The 26,404-nt window shown below is 43.3% G+C and overlaps 1 protein-coding gene across 1 annotated transcript in view; it reads right to left on the minus strand.

Moving 5' to 3' along the window:
- Positions 1-26,404, minus strand: part of VWF (von Willebrand factor) — a 1,005,270-nt gene that overhangs the window by 375,400 nt on the left and 603,466 nt on the right. Inside the window, exons 36-37 of the mRNA XM_069628335.1 lie at positions 6,812-7,004; positions 3,101-3,445 (exon numbers count right to left, since the gene is read on the minus strand). Coding sequence (XP_069484436.1) covers positions 3,101-3,445; positions 6,812-7,004 — 538 coding nt within the window. The remainder of the gene's footprint in view (positions 1-3,100; positions 3,446-6,811; positions 7,005-26,404) is intronic.

A 26,404-nucleotide genomic window follows, 5' to 3' on the forward strand; every position in this document is an offset into this window, starting at 1 on the left:
GCCAGAAAACTCCACCTCAAGATGAAGCAAATATCAAGTTCAACATAACAATCATGTTTCATAAGATCTTGCATCAGTGCTTCATCAAAACCTGGGATGATTGCTCAGAGGCAATGCGTTTGTCTTGGAAGCAAGACAATGCAGAGCAACACAGGTTTGAATCACGGTCCTGCGCTTAGAGACTGGTGTCTGGTATTAAGGGTGTTACAAAAGATTAATTAACCCATGAGGCAGGGGACATGACCAGTTGGCAATCATCCAGGAACCATGTTACAGGCCGGTTAACAGGTGGCAAATCCCCCAATGAGTGGTTTAGCGTATTAGAAGGAGTGTGGTATGTTGTCTGGGGTTCCAAAAGTTTTTCTTAAGTTAAGAAATTGCACAGTAGCCATTTCACAAGGTTTTAAAAGCAAAGTACAAAGGAAGAAGAAAGGCTGAGGAAATGGAGAAGGGAGCTGTAGTCCCTTCTCTATTTGCATTGAGGCCATTCTTTGAATGTTGTGAGGAAGTAGCATAGGGGGTGGAGTAAGGCTGGTAAGTTGAGAGAGAGGGAGAGAAGTGCGACTGCAGGGTGAATTCAGCATTCTGATCCCCTGATTGGCTGGGACGCCACATGCCATCAACCTGCTAGGTCCCAATCTTCCAAATGTCTCCAAAAAAGGAAGACAATGGTTTACTAACACACAGAAAACCTCAGATTGGAACCCAATGCAGAGTAAAAGACACATGCCACAAAAAAGAACCCATAGATGGATGGAGTTTGCTGTAGTATGACCCAATATCTGGATTTATTCCATCACTGAATTAACACCAGTAGACATTGTCTTCCCCCAAATACAGTCCCCAGTATTTTCAAGAGGCTCTCGTCTTTTAAAAAAAATATCTGAATAGTTGAAACTTATATTGCCTGTTTGTGAACTGCTAGGGTGATTTTAACCTGGATCCCTTGCATATTTGAATAAGTTGAATTTCAGTCAGCACATCAACGATTCCAAAATGCAGCTTGTCAAGAAATAAAAGGTCATACCCTGAAAATGTGCCAGGTCCGCATAGAAATGATGTTTTAAATCTGTTATTTTGTTTTTAATATTTTTTTGCCACATGTCAGAATAACGTTTTTGAAGTATTGTTGAGAATATTATCTGATAGGTTATTTACATGTACTTTAGCCACAAACACACTACACGCATCACATCCTAATCTCCATCTTCATAAGGGTTCATTTGACCTGCCAAATAATTTAGTCAACATTGTTGTGTTGTGCCCAATCTTCTGTAGGTGGCGCATCATGCTCACTTTGGAGTTAGCCTGGGCCAACTAGTTGCACCAAAACTTCAACTACACACATTATGTGTGGTTTCAGGCCCCACAAGCTTAACTTTTTTGAGAATTGCCTGACAAGGTTTGAGATTGACTCATGAGGGTTTTACAGGGGAAGGCAGGTTGATGAAATGTCCACATACCCAAGTACATGCCCACTGCGCTACCAAGGCCTGGTAGGCCACCTTCACGAGGGGAGAGAAGGCCTCTTATAAATCCTTCTGCGGCCTAGAAAAAAGATGGAGTCTGAGATGGCACAAAATGGAGTCTGAGTGTATCATCCAATGGCTTCCTTCTACTGTTGTCAGAGAAAGACAAAGGGGATGTCTCACCGCAATGGAATGAGAAAATAGACTTATTTCATGCGGAATGTACGGGGGGGGCAAAAATATTCTTCCACCCTGACATCACCCAGGGCAATGGAGCATAGTAAAGTTTGTTTCTATTTCCAGCACACTTTCTTTTATTTTTTTCTATTTTTAGTGTGAGCGTTATAACTTGCATTGACATTTTCTTTTTTTTTAAATGGTGGTCTCTGCAACCCAAAATGTTTTGATTTTACTTTTTAGTGTGAGCAAACCAACATCTGCTAAAAGTTAAAGGAACATATTTTTCTAAACGGGAGGCGGAGTCAAAGCAACCTGCTGCATTTGCAAATGAGGGGACCTTAGGCAAGGGAGGGGGGCTGGAAGAAAGAGATATGGCGGCTTTCTTTAGAGCACGGAGGGGAGGCACGTGGTTGTGTGGGGGAGGCGAGTCATAGGGCTGCTGTGAGATAAGTTAGCCTCGGGAGGTGTGTGCAGGATATATTAGGCTCAGCAAAGTTCTTTTCCATGAGTGGCTTGTGAATATTCCCAGGTTCCTTATGGGAGAGTCTGTCCAGGTTTCATTGTGAGCAACATGGGGCATGAAAGAATGGGTGTATTGGCACTGGACCATTTTCCATCTCCCTCACTATCTAGCACTCCTGAGAGGAAATACATCTTTCGGCTATTTTTGGGTAGGATCATGTTTTCCAGCAAAATAACAGCATTTTTATATTCTATGTTTTCCTCTTGCTATGTGTCATTCTCTCCAATATGTTTAGTTCATTGGATTACCCCGATTTTGAGTTACCCACTCTCTACTACTCACAACACCAGGCGCTGGCTTTGAAGTGTAGGATGCTTAGCAAGACTGGATTTGGAAATGGATCTATGCTATTTGCAAACATGCATTAACAGGTACAGATAATAATGATCAGCTTTATTAGCCCGATGTAAACTCCCCACCAATGCCCCCCTCGCTTATTTAATTCCTAGAGGTTTTCACCATTTTATTCTGAATGTTGACGAAGCTTCTCGGAGGTCAATTGCAGAAATCATTGCAGCGATTTGGCATAATCAGCCATGCTGACATATTTGACACTTTACTAATACTTCTTAATGTGCTGGTATCTGTCTTAATTTTTCTATACTATAACAGATTCTCTACTTTGAATGGGCTTGTTTGCAGGGTTTCCATCTCTCAGTGTTTTTAACAGATCTGGACATTGAAAATGATGAGACGTTCACCAGTAGGCTCGACGGGTTTGTATCGCCAAGATTGGAAAACAATCGTAAATGCAATGCATCGTTGATTATTATTACTTTCATTATAATGGTCCTATTTTTTATTTCACTTGAATGTTTCAATTCCTCATCATTATACTTTTAATTATCAATATTACTATGGATAAAAAAATGATGTTAGTCATTTTATGAAGATCATCATGTGAACACACTACAAGTGAAATTCTTACCACAGAACTCCGGTGTTCGCCAGTCAACGCAGGCTCCATTTATCCTGCAAAGGTAGCTGTAGGCGGCTACAATCTCACACACATCCTGCCCATGGCAGCTGGTTTCTTCACACAGTGCAAAGTAGGTACTGGGTGGGATTATTTTGTGACACTTCTCGAAGATGGGCGACAGCAGTATCTTGCAGCTGGTACTGATTGGCGCAGTGCACCCTTCTTCTGGTCCCGTTTTACACTTTTGCCCGGCGGAGTCTACTTTGGTCCACTCTTGGATGAAAGTGCTGCTCTCTTTTGTTATGGAACCATCCTTTAACATGAAGTCATTGGAAGAAACCTGGTCACAAACCCCTGCAAAGACAAAAGCAGCACAGAAAAAAGAGCTTAAAGTCAATGCATTGCACTGTATGTTACTGCTGACTTTTCGATCTTCTATAGGCATATCTAACCAACCATAAATCGACATTTTCAGTTGTACCAATGTCTGAAACTCAATAGCTTCTTAAAAGAGAAATGTGAATGCCATTGGATTTAATGGATCTTGCCATTAACACTATGACCATGAATTCTTGTTTAGCATCAATAGTTGCTGTGTTCTAACAACATGTTGATCACCAGATATCTTCATGAATTCTGGGTACGACATGCAGGATAGTAAAAGACTGATCTTTTTCTCACTTACAATGCATGTTAAGTGATCCAACCATCCACGTTCTGCAAACTCTCTTGTCCGGAGATGATGTTTTCTGATTTGAGCTGCTGTTTGTATTGAACTGTCTCATCTTTGGAGAGTTTAGTCCTGTATCAACCCGCTACTATAAACGAGCACCATGGTTTACTTCAAAGGGTGTCAAAGAGTTTTTTCAGAGTTTTGTTGTGGTAGTACAGTTCAGCTCATAAAGCCTTGACATGCTCTCGCCCTTCACGTTCTCCCTCACAGGAAGAGGCCGTTTGTGTTCAAGACGAGAGGAAAGAGGGGTTCTTGTGTTCCTCTCTGCTCATTCCTTTCCTAGGCAAGAAAAGTCTGCATATTCTTTCTAGAAACCTCACTTAGGCACTGGTGTTTGGGAGAGTCCTATCAGGTTCCCAAATAAGGCCGTTTCTGGCAAAATGTTATGTTCATTGCAGGGATTACAGAACCAAAATTAGAATGCCCCTGTGTCTCCCACTCTGGGGGGGGGATGTCTTCGGCCCATGCAATTCCACATATTTGCAGTGTGGATGCAACTGTTGAGCAGACATGTCAGACTGTTAGGTTTCACAGAGAAAGTATAACCATCTCTACTGGGTCGCTGCAACAACCCCAGATCCCGCACCAGCACGGGTTTAACTCTGCAGCAGCAATGCCCTAAAAGAGGGCAACGACAGGCCTGCTCCTTGGCTGGTGGTGGGAATTGACTTGGAGAAGTTGCAGCTCTAAGATTCAGAGGTTCTGTCTTGGCACAATAGGATGTGGTCTTTGCATTGTCAACATCATAAAAGTACTCATAGATGGTGTGCAGTTATTTACTGGCTTCTTTGATTGACATCTCTTTCTTTGGTGTGAGATTACAAGCCCTTATGTTTGGCAGCAAATTAGATGAAGTCACGAGCAGTCAGGGGAAACAGCCAAAGGCAGTGATCTCCCTTAAGGTGACCTCAGCAAACACAATCGATATGGCTTTCTGGAGGTAGGGATGCATTCCAACTACAATGGCATGGTTTCAAGGGTAACATCGGATCTCTCTGACAGACAACAAGGGTAAACGCAAAGAAATATCTCCAAACTGTTTAGGAAAACATGTGGATTACATGTTCTTCTGATCGTCCCAGGGTGAGATTCAGGTTTGAAATCTATTGCACTTGTTACAAAGTATCTGGCATATTTATGTTTTGTTTGGTGTTTTTTTTTTTTTAAATGTTCTGTGCTCTTTTACCTTACATCTAAGAGATTACGTTTTATAAATGTTAGGCATAATGATTGCTTTGCTGTAGTAGTTGAATTCATGGTCATTTCCTTTGGTTTTCTTTCAATGGAGGGATCCCCCGTCCCCACCTCCTACACTACCGCACCCTTTTGCGCCCCTCTATACCTCTTTCCCCTGTACATATAAATATACCCATCTTTATTTACTTCTCAGAGTAAATTACCACTTTGTAAATTACCGCAAAGTAATTTATTTAGATGAAACCATAGTACACAGAAAAATGAACCTACACTTCAATAAACTACGCTATCATGATATTTCTATCCATGGGCTTTATATTCATTAAGAACGCATTGTGAAAAAAGGCAATTGTGAAAAAAGGCATAGTGGACAGAATCCCAGAAAAAAAGGAAACACTTTTTAATGAATATAGTTTTTTTTTTTTTAAGTGCCATAATAAATTGCTATCAATCCACCAACCGAGGATGAACGACCTCTACATTTGAGAAACGGCCACCACACACAGGCGTACGTACGCATGTTACATTTCAACCTTGCAAAGCAACACATTTTGCTCAGAGGTATTAGCAAACTATCAGCATTTTTCCAGAGTCAGGAAACAAGGATCCTTTGCACTGCAGCGGGTGACCAGGCTGGCTCATTGGGAGGCTTTGCGGCAGATGGGCCTTTGTGTTATCCCTTACAAACTGACCCTTAAAATACATGAATCTCTTTCCAACTCAGGCTCTGGCTGCTTCTATTGCATGATAGGGAACAGCTATTTTAACCCATCTGGTACATTTTGATACATGGTGAATAAAGAGGAGGAATAATTTGGGTGGCCGGCTATTTGTGCACTGTTTGCTTAAACACCCAATGAAGTCCTCCTCCCTCACCAGTAAGAGAGTTACTAGAGGATACTTTTAGGAGTCACCAGTTCACTGCCGTGTTAATGACAAAAGGCACCCAATATGGAAGCATTTCTTTCTCCGTGATCAGAGTGAATCTGTGATCACGGTCTTATAGCTAAAAAGAAAAAGGGTTTTGCCATCCGGGTTGCAGACAGGCTGCAGATTAATGTCCACGAAGGGAACCAGAAGAGTCGTGGTGTCTTCCTTCCACAGACCCATAACAATGGAGCAATTAAGACGAATACCACCAAACTGCAAAAATCTCTGTGTGATCCGGACAATTATGGCGGGGCAAAATGTTCACAGGTGGAGCGGATTTGGCAGATCCCACCCATAATTCCAATCTGCCTGCAGAATGAAATTCACAGGGAGTGTGTATCTGAGGGAAGAAGCAACGTGTTGCTAGTTTTTTGGTGAGTTGGGCACCTGGTGCATGAACAATTCATTCAATTTGGAGGTATGGATTTGTTGCACCCTGCGATTGGCTGGCATGCCAGTAATTCCAGCCAATCAGAGGGCGCAAACATTGTGGACCTCTAGTTGGCTGACCTCTTCACACTCCAGGTGCACAAACCACCTAAAAACAAAATGTCTGCATGCCAAACAGAGTATTCTGCAGGTGGAATGGTGGAGGGGTGGATGTGTTTCTTCCAACAAATTGTTGATTCCCAGAAACTAAAATTCCACACTTCTGCTCACCTTTACTGACAACAATAGATATGTTGAGATCAGTGTTTTGGCACTAGTCAACTCTCACACTGCTACATCTTCCCAAGCTGTAATGAGTTTCTGTACCGCGTAGGGAGTAAGAATGTTATTAGTTGTACCTAAACAGACTTGCCACTTATAACATTAGAAGGAGAGCAAATCAAGAAAATGAAAGTGGACGCCTGACTTACCACAGAGGCCATAGGCTTTTGGAACAAAGAACTTTGGATTGATCTTGAGAGTGAATTTGTTGTTGCTTGGAGTGAAGGTCAAAGCAAAGTCCAGGTCTGGGATCCTGATCTCATGCATCATGGCTCCAAAAATAGTAAACTCTAAATGTGACTCAGTCAGTTGAGAAAATTCCGCTCCTTTGTTCACTTCAATCTGTTTTCATCACAAAGAATATGTCATCAGTGTGATATCATTATAAAAATGTACAACAGCAATAGTGATACATAAACCACATGTAATTTTCTTGGTACAGTCCAATTGTCAAAATGGGACGCTCTTGAAATAACTAACTGTAATAAGGTATTACAGATTTATGTTAGGTCACAGCGACGGCTGCCGTGACCTGTAGTCTCTCATTAAATGCCTGCCAAGTATCTGCTTGCAAGCGTGAATCACACGTGGACAAGTGGGGATAGAAGAGTGAAAAAAAGGAAAATGCTGGAAAATTAGAGGTTAGAAAAAAAGAGACTAGGAGAAAAAACTATGTTAATGAAAAGTAGAAAGAGAACTGGAGGAGGAGACAAAGGAATGGCAAAGGAGATGGAAATAGATCCAAAATGTGCAAACAAACCTGATAGAGAAAGACAAGAAGAGCAGAAAGAGAACAGCTAAAGGGAAGGCACAGGCCTGAGTAACGCTGAGAAAGAAACCACACAGAAAGGGATATTAGGTGAAATAACAAATATAGTAGAAATGGATGAAAGGAAAGACACAATGGCCAACAAATGTTAGGGTCAGAAAATCAAAGGCATACAGATAAAGCGAGAAGGAAAACAGATAGCGGGCATTTGGTACTGGGGGCTGGCACCGATGCATCAATGAATATAATGCCCACCTAATTTAAGTAGAAATGATTCAGTGAGCCACTTCTGAGTTGTGTGACCTTACAAAGACACTCTTCTGTGACTTATAATAACTGTGTCATGTTCTTTACGGTCAGAGGCACTTTTTCTCATATGATTACAGGTACAGCAAATCCTCATATTGCCTTACTAATTAAGAAGAATTTTCCATCAAGACAAGAGAGAATGTTAGCAGGCGTGTGAAGGGGGAAAGTGCTAGGAACGGGGAGAGTGAATGACATAGCAAGTGACAAAGTGAAAGACTCAGTGAGGGAATGAATGCTGCCACTTTTATAGTTCACATTGCACCCCATTGCCTTTGGGTCTCTGCAATGAGCCGGATCAGAGCTAGCGGTGAGCATGTGTTACAAAGAGCGCAGTCTGCAATCTAAGAAAAAGTATCCCACACTTTGCATACATGTGGTGGGATGGAGCGAGGGGGTGACATTTCAACCCCAAATGTTGCATCCAACGATACACATCTTTCTGCATTTCTCTATCATGTGGTATATGCCAATTAGAGAACTTGATCTTCCTTGTTTAATCTCTTTTTCCACGCCCTTTTCTTATGGTACTAGCTTGCGAGTTACTGGACAGTTTTCCAGTAATGGCAGAGGTGTCCATCTGTAAAAGGGGGTCGCGAGCTCAATCATTGCAACTGTTTCGCTTTGAATCCACACAAAGGCACCTTTTCACTCGTGAGAACACGTGCAGGGCTTCCACACTGTTGGTGTGATGATTCTCTATAGGTGCTTTAGCAAAAGAGAAGAGTGATAGCTTGAAGGATTTGGGTGAATCATAACCTCTGGCATTGATCTAGACAACCCTGCAGGATGTCCTAAGGGTACTTGAATGCAATGCAACAGGAGCATGACTCGTAGGGCTCAGCATGACAAACTCCTATCACCTAACATCACAACGCATCCCACTTGGTTTTATGCAAAAGAAATAAAAGGAGTCTGAAAAGCCTCTAGCCTATATCTCCCGATGCTGAGAGTGATGCAAAGGAAAAGCGTGCATTCTATTTAAAAGACCTTGGGCCTCATCACGATTTGGGCGGTATCCCGGTGGTGTTGCCACCGGGATACTGCCCGCGCTAATAGCGTTACCGGTCCGGTGCTATTAGCGCTGGGTCAAGGGTTGGGCGTTAATGGGTATTCCCCATTTCGTCCATTGGACCCAATGCAGCATTAATAGCGCAGCACTAATTTGTGCCTAAAAATGGGCATTTTTCCGGCACATTCACCCCTAGCTTGGAGCTGGGGGTAAATGCTGCCAGACTCATGTTTCGGCAGCCCCTTAAATGCAGCAGTAATAGTGTTACTGCCGCATTTAAGGGCTACCGCCCGACTCGTGATGAAGCCGCTTGACTCTTATCCACTCACTGAGATCTATCAAAACAATGGTATTGATAATGCTTCTTGCACCATCCTCAGATACAGTTTATATCGGGCCTTCACCCGTAAAGCCAGCATTGCACCAAAGAACAAATTACAATGAATTGATTCATAAAACGTTTTGAATAATCAAAAAGGCAAAATAAATGAATCATAAGAATAGATCGCCACAGCCAATATGCCTTTTATTAACCTTACGTTTCCAGGGTGCATAAAGTGTTCCGACCATTTTTGGATCAGACATAGATAGCATGTCCGTTACCAAGGCAACATTGCATCCATGCTGCATTGTGAAATCTCCGTGTTCCTTTCATGAAACTCCATCAACCAGAATAATGCTCTCTAGAGCCAAGGCTCTTGGTCCTTGCCTTCCTTTTCCAGTTCAATTAATTGGCCACCCAAAATGCATGTATTAGTACTGTCTGTTAATTTACAAAAGCATTTTTAACTGACTGTGCTTTAAAATGTATCTTTATTTTTATTTTTTTATTTGTTTGGCTGAATTCTTCAACCTTTCAAATTTTCATACAAATCCAAAATGATTCAATAGTTACAATAAAATACATTCAATATAAATTGAACCAAAGCAATGTGTATTGATGTGAAACAGCTGGTCAGTAGTCGACTCCAAATTTCCTCTTCTGAATAATAACAGAGAAGAGTTGTAGTGAGTTCTTAAAATATTTTTGCCGTAGAGTAGTTAGCGCAGGACAGCCAACTACTAAGTGAGCTAAGGATTCTTTCTGCGTGTTATTACAATAGAGACACCAGCTTTGATTTTTTTGACACAATCCCCCGTCTAGCAAGAATTTCATTAGTGGGATACAAATTCAGACCTATTCTCAGCAATTGGGTTCTAACATAGCTCGATGGGCATCTTTGAAGATACTTTTCAATGGAACCCAAACATTTATGACCATATAAGACAGAATAGTCTACATACTTTTTACATTGGTTTTGAGTATTAATCCAATGCTGGTGGTAGAAAGCTAGCTTAGCTTTTGCTGGTTTTAGGATCAAAAGTTCTAACATTACATTTGCTTCATCTAAAGAGGCTAAGACGCATTTATACCAAGTATTGGGAAATTTGTCTGATGAAGTTAGAAGATAGTGTGCTATAGAATTCAATATATTTTTAGCTGACACTCCTATCAAACATTTTCTGAAGAAGCCACACATCTTCCAGATTCCTTGGCAATATATCAAGATAGCACCCAATTCATATCGTATGAGTGAAATTGGGGTGCATCTCGGAAGTTTGAAGACTGATTTCCAAAATCTTCCTTCGTATTGGTCCCAGTAATTTCTTGGTTTAGACAATAGTGTCTCAGAACCATATGTGATTATTGGACTCACTTTTTGTGAATAAAAAGTAATTAAATGATTAGTGGTGAACTTACCATACTTACACATCAGTATGGTAGCTTGTGAGGCTAAAGTTCGAATTTTGGCATCAAGTATCAGAGAATGGATAGAGTCACTAGAGCATCTGCAAACAGCAGGCCTAGATATTTATAATTGTCTACAACCGAAAGCCTTTGCTTACCCAAGGACCAGCTTAAATTAGGTGTATTCTTTTTTGCTTTTTTTGGCATATAACAACTTGTGTTTTTTCTGTATTGATTATCAAGTTGTTTCTAATGCTATAGTTATGCAGACGATCAAGCAGATTTTGCAAGCCTTGGGGAGTTTGGGAAAGAAGGACCAAATCATTGGCATATAATATCCAAATATTTTTTTGGGAACCTAGTTTGGGGGCATCATTCAAGATGTCAACAAAGGCAGCTCGCATACCCAAAATAAATAAATTGAATAAGCTCGAGGCCAGGATTCACCCCTGCATCACACATCTTTCTGTCTTAATTCTAGAGGAAAGAAGCCCTTCCAAAGATAGCCTTATTTGGATAGTAGTGTCCGAGTGTGTTTTTGATTATTGTCAAAAGAGAAGGTGGACAGCTGTACTGCTTCAGTTTGGAGAAAAGCAACTGGCGATTGATCGAGTCGAAGGCACGACGAAAGTCCACAAAGGCCGTGTTTAAGGCTTGATTACGATTAATATATTTAAACTTCACCATATTAAGAGTTATCATATTTGGCGCAGTCCCAAGACCGGCCACCACCTGATAACATACCCAAAGACAAGCAATGGTGTACCAATATCCAAAATGCCCTCGCAAATAAAGTAAAAACACTACAATCAAAAATTGCTATAAAAAAAGCCTTGCTCCCTCTTAGTGAAATTCCCAGCATGCCCACGCCCACGCTCAAACCTAGCCTAACACCCTTCAAATTCTCTAAAGTTTCCACTCATGAAACTGAAAAAATCATTGTCTCACTAAAAACATCCAATTGCAAAGGTGATTTACTGCCCGGCCCAGATAATCAAGGATGCCACCAGAGACATTGCCCCCTTCGTCACTAAACTCATCAATGCCTCCTTCTCATCTAGCACCGTCCCAAGTAGCTTAAAAGAGTCCTGGGTTCTCCCCCTGCTTAAAAAACAAACCTTAGACCCCTACATCCCCACCAACTATAGGCCCATCAGTACTGTCCCTTTCCTCCTGAAGATAATTGACAGAGTAGCCTATCTCCAAATCCAAAAATACCTGGAGACCAACCAACTCCTCGGCACTCGTCAATCGGACTTCAGACCGCAACACGGCACTGAGACCGCCCTTATAGATCTCAAAGCCCAAATTGATAAGCTCAACGATAAAGGAAACACAGCTATGCTACTCCTCCTTGATCTGTCGGCGGCTTTTGACCTAGTGGACCATGCAGTACTCTGCAAATACCTAGCGTCAGTTGCCCACTTCTCAAGTGAAGCCATAGCCTGGATCCAATCCTTTCTCGACAACAGAAGCATGCAAGTCTTCTCCACCTTAGAATCTGCAGACCCTATCCAGACAACATGTGGAGTCCCACAGGGCTTGTGTGTCTGGCCAACGATGTAGAATATCTTTACTAAACCTCTATTCGACAAATTGGACAGACTGGGTGTCACCTACACAAATTATGCAGACGACACCCAGATCCTCCTCCCCCTTTCGGGCAATTTAACTACGGATACAGCTTTAGTAAACAACATTTACACCCTCATTCAGGCATGGATGGCAACCCATGGCCTCTGCCTGAATGATGAAAAAACAGAGATCCTCATTCTAGGCTCACCTAACAACTTAAAAAAACTCGATTCCAACTACAGCTCCTTTAATAACGATGCCAATATAATCCCCGTCGCCAAAGAGGTGAAAACCCTCGGGTTTCTATTTGGACTCCACTTTGTCCCTAAGGAAACAAGTGAACTCCCTGGCCTCATCCACAGCCTATACCGGTAAACTTATTAAAGTATGCAGACCCTGCCTCTCACCAGCTAGCTGCATTATCCTAGCCAATGCACTAATCCTCTCACAACTGGATTACAGCAATGCACTTTATGCAGGCACAAGTAAATACATCATCAATAAACTTCAAACCCTACAAAACAACACGCTCAGAACAGCCCTGAACCTCCCAGCTAGAGAGCAGATCTCGAATGTGCGGAGAAATACAACTGGCTAAAAATTACCGATACGATCAACTTCAAAATTGTCACACTAACATTCAAATGTCTGAGCGATGCAGCACCCCCAGACCTTAGGGATAGAATAATAAGAAAAACCACTGCACGACCAACCAGAACAGCAAACCTTTTCTGCCTCCAAACCCCTAGATTCTGACTAAAAAAAACAGAAGTAATAACTTCCCTGTGCAAGCAGCCCAGCACTGGAACGCCCTACCAGTTGAACTAAGAAGGGACCAGCCCTACAACAGCTTCAGGCACCATACCCGCACCTGGCTTTGACGCAACGACCTCTGAAACCGGTGACCCTGAGCATTCTGATCTGATGACACACGTACCCCTCCACTCTTACATGTAAAACGTACATAATGTATTTACTGTATATAATGTATAGAATGTACATAATGTAATTACTGTATACAATTTATGTTACCAACAACCCGTAATATGCAACCTGTAACCAAGTTCTAAGCATTCTTGTTATTCTGTGCGCCCAGCTACCCAAGGGTTTTCTGGCGCCCTATAAATAAACAAAAACAAACAAACACTTATTGGAAGCTTTGCTGCCTCACGTTTTTCTTGACAGAAAACTGCTTTCCTATTCTTGACTACTATGTCAAATGCTTGAGTCCTATGAATCTTAGCTTTCCGTTTTGTGTTACAAGAGCTACATTTGTGTATAACATCATAATAAATGGATGAACTTGTGGCCTGATGGAATTTGGGGTGGGCAAAAACACCATTTAACAAACAGCCCAGTCGCAGTATTGATTTTTATGTCCACCTCATTCGATTAATGCTATTATTAGCAAATATTGTTCCCGACCATTTTTGTCTACTAGGCTTCGAATGTCATGGAGTAGAGGCCCACTGCACACATAGCATTTTATGGTCACTGCAAGCTGTTCTTTCAATTTGACTTAAGAAAGTAACCCACTGTCCACATATATGTAATCACTTGTACCTTCTAAACCTCTTCATAACCATGTCGCCTGTGGGGGGCAATCATAAGTGCCAGTACCATTTAACATCTGCAAATCTTGTGATTTCATCAAGTGTTCCCAAGGTACCCGTCTTATCTGCTCGTGTGGCTTATTGTGGTCAAAACAATGCAAATTTAAATCTCCAGCTACTACCGTATGAGCAATCTCCGAACAATGGCAATATATTCTAGCATCATTAAAACATCATTGATGAATTTCTGATTTTCAATTCCTTTTGTATTCCAGTATAAATTGACTAGAGCATATAAAGTAGTACACATGGATATGATTGTCAGTTGTGAATAAGGGTTAGGTGAATATGTATGAACTATGGAAATATTTGTACTGTACTAAAATGTATCATATTTGGCTTAGGTCAAGAGTGCTTGTCCTTTCTAAATTGATGGCAGGTAAAAGGAACCTGTTTTTGTCCTCCATGACATTCAGGTAGTGATTACAGTTAGGCCGAACACCCTTTGACTAGTGACAAAGTTGCCATGGGCCCAAGCGTAGCCAAGTGAAACGAGTCACAAATAAAAAAAGGTTTAACATTATCCAACTACTCCTCAAACCCAACATTGGCCCTCATTACAAGGTTGCAGTAAAACCCACCGGTAGGCAGTGGGTTACCGGCAGCCCCGTAACACTGTTTCCGCCACCTGACATCCTGGTGCCACCAGGATATTATGGCAGGTGTCAGAACGGTAAATCCCCATTCCTGTGGAAGTCCCACAGGATTCCACAGCAATGGGATCACTGAATCACCGGCACCGGTTCGAACGGTGCTGGTGCTTCAGTGAAAACACTGCCTGTTGCGGCCTCAATTCCTGGCAGGTTAGGCCTGCTGGGAGTTCCGTGCCCCTACTGACAGACTCTTAGCTTGGCGGTCAGGAAAGCGTACCAGTACATTGCTGCCGGCACCCTTATTTCCGGAAAACTTGTAATGAGGCCCAATGTCTTTAATGGACTGGCAATGTGAGAACAAGCCATCCTGCCTACCACAGATAGTCAGGTCCTGCAAATACCATTGATCAAAAGCAGACTTTTCCTATACTTTGCTATGCTTGTACATCAATGTAGGGTTACTTCAGAGGCTTAACAACTCCAGGTCTCAAGGAATCGCCCCCACACACTGGGCCCAAGTGAAATTGTTTTCTCCACAGACCCTTCGAACATATTTGACGCCCCCACACACTCAATGTAAAAGGGAAGGACCACATTTCTAACCAATACAGCAACATCTTTATTGTAAGGGTGTAATTAATGCCCATATATCCCAATTCAAAAACGAAGAAGGTTCCAGGTTTACTGATTGGGAGCCCTAGAAGTTTCTTTAAGAGCATACTTTCCTTAGTTGTGTTGGGATGCATGTCCAGATCACTGCCCTTCCCAAACACTTTAGATTGCAAAAACTATATTAAAATATGGAGAAGGTGTGAGGAACGGTGTAGGTGGGAGCCTTATTGAGGGAAATAAATCGGCTAGGGCAAAGAATAAGCATTTTCATTGCGTTAATATTGTGTATAATACAGTAGCTTATGAATTAGTGCTGCATTCATGGGAGACCTGAATGCTCACAGGCCGTGTTGGAGACACAGAACAACGAGGCACCATCATTATATTCTCAGGCATGGCAAGGTACATGTACGCACACCCACACATAAATGTATTCTGTTAGGTCCTTTGACTAATTAGGCAGGAATGTGCATAGCCAAGCAAGCGAAGGGCTGCGGCCCCAGCCAAAGGCCATGCTCATGGGGGCTAGGGCAGAAGCCTTGGGTTGCCAAAACAGGAACTAAAGATTTAGGGCACATGCGCCCCCCAGAAAGGTGGTCCCTCTATTTGAACTACCAGATGTGTAGGGATACAAGCCTTACATCCTTCATGGCGTGGATTGATTAGTGGAACTCTTGGGAGGGGAACTGACAACAGGGGAAAGCGGAAAACGACATGATCTATGATTTGTGTCAGGGAGAGGGAAGAGTGATACATACAATGGAGAAGGCATGATGAGGGTGCCAATGTGTCTGGGATGATAAAAGGACGGCTTTGCCTGCAAGGACCAGACTGACCTCAAAGTTGTCTGCCGAGTTCATGTTGATGATCAGTTGCATATCAGGTGGGTAGGATCAAAGGTAGGGTGGTGCCAGTCGAATTTAACCAATTGCTTTGCAGTGTTTCAAGATGGAGGAAGTTACCCATGTGTGGTGAAGATTGAAGAGAAGACAGCGGAACCAATTGGAGAATGAGCTATATGTAACTATTAACATGTATATAGGTGGTAGCCAACGAGGGTGGGGGATTAGTACTGTATATTGAGTGTGTCATGAATGACTATTTTTGTGTTTATAACTTGAGTTTTGTGCGCAGCTCTCTCTCTTTAGAGAGAGAGAGCTCTATGGCAGTGGATTCCTAATACCCTGGCGCCTTTTCATTTTTTATACAAAATAAAAGCTCTTGCTTTTCTCGAAAAAGGGTGCAACGAGCCTTTTACCCTAGTTGGTTGTATTTTCTTGGTCTGATCACTGGGGAGTTAGTCTACAGTTACCAGCACATATCTATGCACCAAATCTTTTCTTCCCGGGTAGCTGCAGCAATTGATTAGGCTCTGTATGTGTCAAGGGCAGGGAACTGGTGTGACTGTGAAAGAGCATGGACAAACGTCCTACCACAACACCATGACGAGCAAGGGACATCTCACTTTCAATTACTTGCAATTACATGCAACTTTGTACACCAAAGTAATCTAAGTTGTGCGTTTGTTCCTCTACTTCAAGGGGAAGCTTATGTTTTCCCCGAGGTGACACTACACACATTGTGTTTTACTCGAATTCATTATTAGGCCCTTAGAAGTACATGTTTCACTAATTAAACTCTACTGATGCTGTAACTAAGAACCAAGAAGTTATTTTTGAAGTTAATACTGCGTTGTCTGCGAGAAGTAAATATTCCTAACTTTTCAGAACTCCCAAGTGGGGCATCAGCCTTTAACTGTGAGATTGCAATTGACATATCTTTCACAAACAGGGAAAAGTGAAGTGGGGCAAGGACACCTTCCCAACTCACACCCTTGTTTGCTGAAAATGGTTTGATTCTTTTCCCAGCCTCAGACCCAACATTCTACAGTCAACCTATCTGCAATACAGCTTTGGAAATGGTGTCACAAGCTCAGGGGACTGATTGTTGGGCAGACTTTTCTCAAGCCTTGTGATCAAAATATGTCGTTGTGTCTTCCTACCTTAGGTACACGTGACTCCCTTAGGTTTACCCCAGGCTCTTTTTTTGTGGCAGAGTAGCAGAGCAGCCAAGACTTACAAATCAGGAGGTGAAGGGGGAATTTAACACATGCACTAAATACTTTTCGCAAATACCCAATGGAAGGTTGGTTGCCAAACAATTGTTTCATCAAAATATATTCATTGCATAGAAAATGCAAGTGAGAAACCACTACACTAAAAGGTAAGTAAACTTTCAAAATGGATGTGCAATACTGTATCAGGCAAGAAGCATGTTTTCAAGAGTTCTCAAAAGTTCAGTAAATAGTCTCTCCTTGAGCAGAAAATGCAGTTATAGGCAAATAAAATGATGTTCCTGTCTAAGATAGTAAATAATGTTTAAAGAGGTGCAGGGCAACCAGTTTGTGTAGTTTTGGGCAGGCCTTTGATGGTAAAAAATACCTTTTGCGAAAAGGTGTCTGAAGGAGCAGTTTCTGGGGTTCTGGCTACATGAGACCTTTGGAATGGGCGGGGCACCACTTCGAGGGAGATCCAGGTCAACAAAGTACTTGCCAGTAGAACCAGAGAGTCAGGAGGGCAATGCTACTCTGGATCCAAGAAGCAGTTCTGCAAAAGGTGTTTTTTGTGGTTTCCAAGAGCAATCACCATACACTTTTTTTGGTGACCATTTTGGGTGCCAACATTAACGCACGGTGCAGGAGGGACTCCATGAATATTAGAACGATTATTAAAGATTTGGTGCCCCCAGTTCGAGGTCTCAACAAGAGGAGCAGAAACACAAAGACGCTGTGGTCAGCAGTAGTCAACAATGCAGGATTCCACCATCACCTCGGCTCAGAATTCAGCTTCTGAGGATGGGGACAGCATGAGAAGACCCCAGGGAAGGTTGATAGATTCACATGCACCCCCAGAGACACAATGGTGTGAGTCAAGCCATGGAAGTGGGGTCAGGAGGCAGGTTCATCAGTGCAGTTGAAGAACAAGGGGCAGCATAAACCCTGGATCCTCCCTGAAAGGCAGGATGAAACCATGGCACTTGCCATTAAGCCTTGGTAGGAAGCATTTGCAATTGACTCCCATGAAATCCGTCTCTTTTTCTTGATGTGAAATGTAGGTGGATTCCAAAGGGTATCCACAGAAGTTGTGCCGGCATGAAAATGCATGTTGGTGCAAATGCTGGAGTATGTGTATGGTGGAGAGGAAGGGTGAGACAGATTCTTCATTTATGATCGGCTCAGCCTCGCCACCATTCAAGTGACTGAAAATGAGGTCTAATGCAAATCCAATGTGGAAAAGTCTTACTCATGACGTTTATGCACTAGATTTACACTACACCACATTTAAAATGAGCTCCATGGTATTACACGATAAGTAGCTTTGGCCAGAAGCAGAACATGAGCAGATTCATGGCCCCAGCAAGTACCATGAGCGAATCTGGAACAACCAGGGTCTGCACACTTGAGGGGGTGCTTTACACTGAAATGGTGCTGCACAGACATCCTTATAGTGAATATTATGCATGAAACAGGAATCCTGTATAATGAATGGAGTCATGCGTTAAATCCACATAGAGAGTGAAAGCCAAGTCCAGCATTCAAGGTCTTCAAATTCTCGTGTCCATTTTATGTATATGGTCCATTTAGCAGATGTCAACTGTTTTTTATAAACCATTTTTCTAAAAAATGAATTGTGGAATGAAAGATTGATGAGAATTGTATGAATGTGAACGAATGGTAAAACGAATGGGCCATAGTGTTGTAAGTAATGTTTAATATGCTTTTAGATATAGCATTTTTGCTGGAATAAAATAAACAAAAAATCTTGGGAATTTAAACCAAGTTAAAATTGCTTGTGCACTTCGTCATCCTTAACTCTGTCTACTAGTTCTGTCCCTTGCGTATTTATGGTCCATTTTGGTCAGCACCATTAAAGCACCTTTTCAATCAAATAGTTCAACCATATGAAAATGTTGTTTCCAAATGTTTTTAATACTGGTAGGCCGTGCTAAGCTCAGTTCCCTGCGCTCAGCATGCTCCAACACTGTAAAACCGGGGTCTGCAACCTTTGGCACGCCAGATCTTTTGGCCTATAACTCCCATGAGTCCTAGCCAGTGTATTCAAAGGTGAGGGATCATGTGACTCGTAGTCTAAAACGTCCAGAATGCCAAAGGTTGCAGGCCTCTATTGTATAACTACAAAGGGATCAGGGTGCGCCTCCAACGAGACCAACCTCTCAAAAGCAAAGGTAAATTCTGCTTTCTTGACCACTTTAATACATTTCACCCATTCCAGGATTAATGTGAAGTACCACCCCAACTATGCAAACATTCAAGATTGGATTTGCACATGGTTTTCTATGTATCCTTGGATGCAAAAGAGGAAGTCCCATTTGCCTTAGCAATTCCAGAGGTTAAGATTAATTCTATATCATCGAGCCATCACCTTTTGTGTTTTGCTGTAGTCACCCCAAGTGGGACGGGTATTACAGACGTGGGATCATGCGCCTGCTGGGCCTAGAGACCCAGGCTACTCCTCACTGATGAGGCCCAACAAGGCTGAAACATGTCTGGGGATGCTTGTGATCTCGTGCAGAAGGGATGTGACCCAGCAGTATGGGCTGGACTGCCCCTTTAATAAGAAGTCTTTCCCCTTCGTTAGTGGCTTGGCAGGCAAAGAACGATGGTCTGGAGGGTTACGCAGAGCAGTGCCAGAGGTTAAGATTAATTCCAAGCATTGCAGCCATCCCCACTTATGTTTTGCCATTTGCCTTTATGACACTTTGCACAACTACATACAGCAAAGCCCACCGAGCTTGCCCAACTACCTAACAAATCTCCCCCGTAACATTTCCTTTAGTTCACAGTAAGGGAGTGAAGCATCCGTGTGGGGTGGAGAAGTTGAATCAAAGGAGGTGAAGGATGTTGTTGCCAGTTGAAAAAGCTGATCTAATTTCTCACTGCATGACCACAAGCCTCTCTGAGCAGATGGAGATAGTTTATGTTCTGTAGCCCTCAGCGGTAAAGGCATTCCACAAGCCGGTGCATAGCGTCACAAAATAGTAACCGCCCGGGCCGCCTTAGTCCATGCAGGAATGGTGCTAATCCCACAGAGATTAACCGGGAATGAACTCATTCCATCCTTCTGACCTCTGGCTGGCAGAGTGAGTGAATCACATCAGTCATGCGTAGATGTGTCTCACTGCTGGTAAAACGAGGTGGAACCACCCGGGGGGTCCCACGAGCTGCGCACGAGCATCCCGATAACTTCGACACATATCGAGAAGGATGCCAGGGGCAGCTACATATGTCACATGAAAAAGAGGAGCCAGCAATCTGCAATCTCAGTGGCAAATTGTTTTTTCCAGCTTTTTAAAGCATTTTTATTTGTTTTTATATTCTGTTTGCTACCAGTTTTTCACATTTGGACTGCTGTAAGTAAAATGTGTCATTACTGCCTGGCCCAATACTACTCATCATTTCAACGTCAGAATGATAAAAAGCTGAGCAGGTCATACTGGGCTTTACCCGTAACCTGCAGGCTGCTCGCGATTTGCTTACGTCTCTGAGCTGCGTCACCAGCAATTTACTGATATAGTGCAGTCTTTTTCAGATCAGATACATTTGTGCGTGGCAGGAAAGTAACGCACCTCAGAGAAAGTGGGGTGGAGGAGAGGTGTGCGGGTGTGTGCCAGTGTGTGTGTGTCTTTTTGAAGGTGGATATTGAAAGCTGGCCACGGGAGACCACAGCAGTCAAAGAGGGAGAAAAACGATCTGCGCTGCGCACGTAGAGTCAGGGGGAGAAGGAGAGGAGGAGAGGAGGCACCAACAGCGGAGTCAAGGTGACCTGGAACAAAGGCACCAGACATGGATGCCAAGAGATGGTGCTCACAGGAAGGTCAGCTAAGGCAAACACCAAAGGAAAAAGAGTCTAGAAGCACAATGTCAGCCTTGGTGCCACAGGGATGTGAAAAGTAGGGAACTCTGGTATGTAGAACAGAAGTAGAGACAGTCCCGGCTCATTACAAGTTTACCGGTACAGAAATAAGGTGCTGTTAATAACTTATACCAGCACCTTTGAGGACCGGCAAACCACAAGTCGACCGGTAGGGGCTCTGATCTACTGGCAGGTCTGACATATCAGGCCCCTACCGGCAAATAAATGCCTGAATCTCCGGCACCGTTAGTAACAGTTTCGGTGATTTGGCAACCTCATCCCATGGAGTCCTATGGAACTCCATGGACTGGGGAGTTAACAGCGTATCCAGCGCCGGTAATATCCAGTAACAGTGGGATATCAGGCGGCAGAGATGGTATGGTAGTTCCCCAGTATCCTGCAAGAATTACCAGCGGGATACCGGGGAACTCATAAAGAGCTCCATTGACTACCTGAAGCGAGTCGATCCTTGCTGACGTTATGAGCCGCAATGGGAGAGACACTCTGAGAATGCTGTGGCAACTGAGAAAACAGTTGCAAGTAGAAATAATGTGAGGGAGGATCACATTGGGATAGATAAAAAGGAAACAGTGTAACATTTAACAAAATAACAGTGGCAAGCTTACATGCCAAGTTGACAAAAAACAGTGCTTGGTAAACTCTTGGACAGAGAAGAAAGGGACATTTTCTTTTGAGTAAAATGTTACAAGTTGAAATGGTTCCATGTAATGTCGCTACAAAAATCTCGCCATGCAAAAATATCACCGAAAAATGGCCGTTTTTTGTGGCGACATTATTGCATGGAACATGCGGGGGACACCCCCGCAACCCCATTTTTTTTTTTTTTACGTTTTTTTGCCCCTGTCCCCATATGTATGGTCACCTAAATAATATCGCCACGACATTTTCCCGGCGATATTATTTACGGCGACCATATATATGGCGATATTATTACCTGATACCGTTGAAATGCTATGCTGGCAAGAAAGAGATTATGGCAACCCATATTGAGGAGAAATAAACAAACGATGAATTACTTTTGAGAAACTGTTGCAAGTTCACATACCATGTCAACAGCAGAGGGTGTGTGGTAATCTTTCAGAGAGAAAAGAATTTAACATTTGAGGAAAGTAGTTAAAGTGGAAGTTAACAAAAGGGTGTGGTCGCCCTTTGAAGAGAAAATAGACATACACTGTTGCACATGGACAAAACTGTGCCATATGAATATGAGGAGCATGAGAGAAGGCAAGCCGGGACATCCTGACCAGAACACACCAGCTCATGGAGCTATAGATTCTGGGGACTTTTATTAAACAGAATACAGCAGTGAATTTTGATATTGAAGAACCAATGGGATTATTTAAGATGCCTGAACGTGCGGGATGAGCCCCTGTGCTTCCAGATGCCTATGTGAAAACCCTTGTGAACAGTGGGTTTGAACGGAGGATAGCACAGGGGCAACGCACTGGTCTTGGAAGCAGGACCACGCATGGCAACAGAGGTTTGAATCCCGCATCCGTGCTTAGAAACCGAACACAGGTACAGTATTAGTCAAGTTATAAAAAAACAATTAAAATTAAATAAATTTAAATTAAAAATCAGCGTGACTTGAGAACTTAACTTCACACTTTTCCTCGCGAGATTTCTACACTACATCGGCATTCACATTCAATGAACCTTTAACGAAATTAATGTTGCCATAGAAAACGCTGATGCAAAGCTGGGCTGTGAGGCCCTTGATGTATACATTGTCCAGCAGCATTTGCACAGCAGGGAAAACATATCTCCAGTGAGGAAAAGTATTGTGGCAGTGAGTTTTTCACTCCAGCATTTCTAGCTAGGGCACAAATGGCAGTTCCACATAGCAGTGTAGCGCTGCACGGTTTATGTGTTATCGGCCGAGGTGGGGCATACGGCAGGGCACCTGTTCCACACAGGGGTGTTGCAAGGTCTGTAAAAGATCTGGGGCTACACTAATGTCGGGACTCAGGGCTAGCTAGCCTTTTGTTTCTAGCCCCCGAGCTTCTATCGTGGCTACAACCAAAAGATGCGGGGCTGTAGCCTCCTCAGCCCCACCCCCAGCGACACCTCTGGTTCCACATATCGGACATTGTACACACAGTAGGTAGTCTTCCCTGTTTTGTGACTTTGCCTTGTCCCTATACTTATTAAGGAAGTTTCAAGGCCTGACCGTGCAGCATTGTGCAAGGACAATCCTCTGAGTAATCGGAGAGGCGCGCATGCCTCCGCTGTGAGAGCGCGCCCCTATGATTCTCACTTCATAAAGATAAGTCACTTAGCCAATGCAGACAAACATTGAAATAGAGGGGCACGCAGGCTATTTATCGCGGCTGTTGGACTCTTCGCAGTCTCAGCACCTATTAGGTTCGCCCCCTGTATGAAGTGGATACTAAGAAGGCGATGATCACATTTGACAGTAATCGCCACTGAAGGATCCCCCGTCCAAGATAGACCCATCCATGACAGTGCGGCCCGCAATGCAAAGCCATCCCGCGGAAGGGAATGAAATCTCGTCCGACATATCGTGTGACATGGCTGGGAAACGTCACCGAAATTGAGGAAGGCAGTTTAACAAGGCAGGCCCTGAAATCAGATCGGAAAGAATGAGGCGAACGAAAGCCTCCCTACAGCCTGGAATAAAAGAAAGAGATCCCGCGCAACCCCTCTCAGGCTCCCAAAAGTGCGAGTGTGAGGCTGACAGAAAAAAGGACAAAAAAACTTGGGAGCCAGGTTTTGAGCATCTTACAGGAAAGTCAAAGGAAGTTCAGAGAGACCAGCAGCTCGAAAGCTGATTGTATCTGCAGTGCTGAGCTCACATTTCACTTGAGCTGCTCAGTGGAGAGTTCATGGCCCATTTCCACACAGTGGGCCTCACACAACCTTCACTTTCCAAAGTGTGGATCTTTGGAGTGCTTGCTATCCATGAAAGGGATTTTTGGCACTGGGGTCCTGTGTGTGCAATATACAAAAAGTGCTGCGCAGAGTCGCATCTCACACACTCAAAACCCTATAGAATATACGTGCCTCACTGCGGATGGCAGCGGCACCGACATTTGTACATTTATGTATGAAGGCTATCGGGATTCCTTCCTCCCCTACTAAACATTTCCAATTTCATGGAGGAGGGGAGCCATGGGAGATCCATACTATCTAAAGAAAAAGCTGCTGTTCACCCTTAGAAATGCAAAGTAAAAACTATTGTGCAATGCCAAAGTCATACATACAAAAGTCTAGTGCAGAATTGGGACTTTATACAGATAAAGGTCTCTGTGGGCCAATGTAGAGGCTCCATCCAGCTCCACAGTTAAGCTGTTCACATAAACTCAGGCACTGCACACACCCATTAAAAATAAACCGAGATATTATGGAGGACAGCAAACAAATGCCTTGCCTCATGATCGAGCTGAAATGGAGTGCAAGAGCAAAATCTAAACTGCACGTGGAATGGTGCACATGTCTCCTGCCATAAGTGTGGATGGGGGGGTGACTACTGTTTTTAGTCTGTAGAGGTGAGACTGTGAGCGCCAAAAGTGCAAACAGATGACAAAATAAGGCCAGTCCTTCTGACAAAAGTTCATCTGCAAAATTGGGGTCTTCTATCCCTCATTTTGCCTAGTGACACCAAACTACTAAAAGCTGGCGGCAGAGCTATATGCCGCGGATGTTGCATATTGTTGGCACTGTAAGAGGGTGAGTGGCAACACTGATTTGCTTTAACTCTGACAATCCTACTCCCACCCCTGCCTTGGCTAATTTCACACACTCATAACACCAGCAGCTACAGACCCCCATGCAACCTCCCTAGATCAGACCTTCTGCCTTGTTTCCATATTAATTGCCTCATCCAAACTTTTAGCCCGCACATTTCATCCTTTTACCAGATTCCATTTCATCCTTTTACCAGATTCATTCTTTCATCCATGTTTTCTAATTTTGTTTCCTTTCTTTTTCTCTTTCATGTTTTTGTACACTCCTTTCCCTAGGCGACTACCCCTGTTACATGTTTGTATGATCCACATTATTCTTCCTTTTATGCTTATGCCAAAAGGGCACTTTGCCACTGCATTCCTTTCCACTGCTCAGGGTTCACCCCTTTTCTCCACACAACCATCTGTGACCCTGCCCATTTGAACACGTGGCCTAGCATTTTGTCTGTCCCTTTCCCCATGAAGTGGAACTGGCTGCATTTGTGCAGAAAACCTCCTTTCCCATTTGTTTCTCTCTCCCCCATCATGTTCTAGGATGGCTTCATTCCTGAGCTCTTAATGCTCAGACTAGCAACAGGAGACAGGACCACAGCTCTTATCTGATCCCCACCCCATTCCCCCAGCCCCACCCCCGCACTTGTGGCCGGAGACATATGTATCAAGTCCACGTGCAGTTTAGATTTTGCACGTGCACTTCTTTGCAGCTGAATACTGAGGTAAGACTTTTCTGTTTACAGTCCTCCATAATTAGGGTGACCCGATGTCCCAGTTTTGCTAGGATTGTCCCGGTATTTGGTGCCTGTCCCCCTTTCTCAAGATTATGTTCCTTTGGAAACTGCAGTGATCCCGGTTTTTGGAAGTAGGTCTTCATAGCTGGCAGGCAGGAATACACAATCTTGCACTGAAGAAATGCTGCATTTGCCAACTTAAGATAGTGTTTGTTTATGATAAATGAATTATAATATGTATTTCTTTAAACAGTAGCACTTAAACCCCCTTCTCCTCCAAACGCTACTGAAGTGTAGTGTCTTGACAGCCACTTTCAAGAGTTAGTCCTACTTTTATGTTAGTTACCTTGTCCCGGTTTTTTACTTTATAAATCTGGTCACCCTATCCATAATATCTCGATTTGTTTTTAATGGGGGTATGCAGTGCAGGAGTATATGCAAATGGCTGGACGGTGGAGATGGGCGGAGCCTCTACGTCGGTCCACAGAGACCTTGATTCAGACAAAGTACCAGTTCTGCCCTTGATTTATTACCCTTAGAAATGCCGAATTCTCGACCTCTCAAAACGAAAACATGTGCACCTTGCAGTCTGCTGACCCTCTCCCCTCCCCCAACACGCTAACCCATTCTTCACACAAAATGTGTCCTTCCCATCACCCACTTCCTCCCCTCAGGTGTTTCCATTCCCAACATCAGCACGCCAAAAGCAGCTCTGTCATTAAATGTTGGTTTCTCTTTCCTCTATAGAAACACACAGTGGCAAAGTCATTGTGGGGGAGAAGCCATTGTAAGACCCAAATGCCATTGGTCACTAGTGATCCACGACTGTCTGACGAGGCAGCACCAGCAGCTTGAATATGTGCACAACACTCCTTGGGTCTGTAGAGGCCAGGAGGCTGAGGGGGCGGGAGTAGATAGAATTCCAACACCTGCACTTCCTCTCCTTTTGTGCCCACGTAGAGCCGGCGGGGTGGTGGCAAGTGGGTAGAGGAGTTGCCATTCTTCAAAGAGGAATCAGGAAGGCACAATAGCGTAAACCACTCTGCCCGTACACCAGAACTTGTAGTGATTTTGATTGCTCAGATCTATGAAATCAAATGCGTCTGCACAATCCCTTAGATGACACGGTCACAACTCTATCCTA

The sequence above is a fragment of the Ambystoma mexicanum genome, chromosome 12 (assembly GCF_040938575.1).
Source record: "Ambystoma mexicanum isolate Mex_15411 chromosome 12, UKY_AmexF1_1, whole genome shotgun sequence".
Lineage (NCBI taxonomy): Eukaryota > Metazoa > Chordata > Amphibia > Caudata > Ambystomatidae > Ambystoma > Ambystoma mexicanum.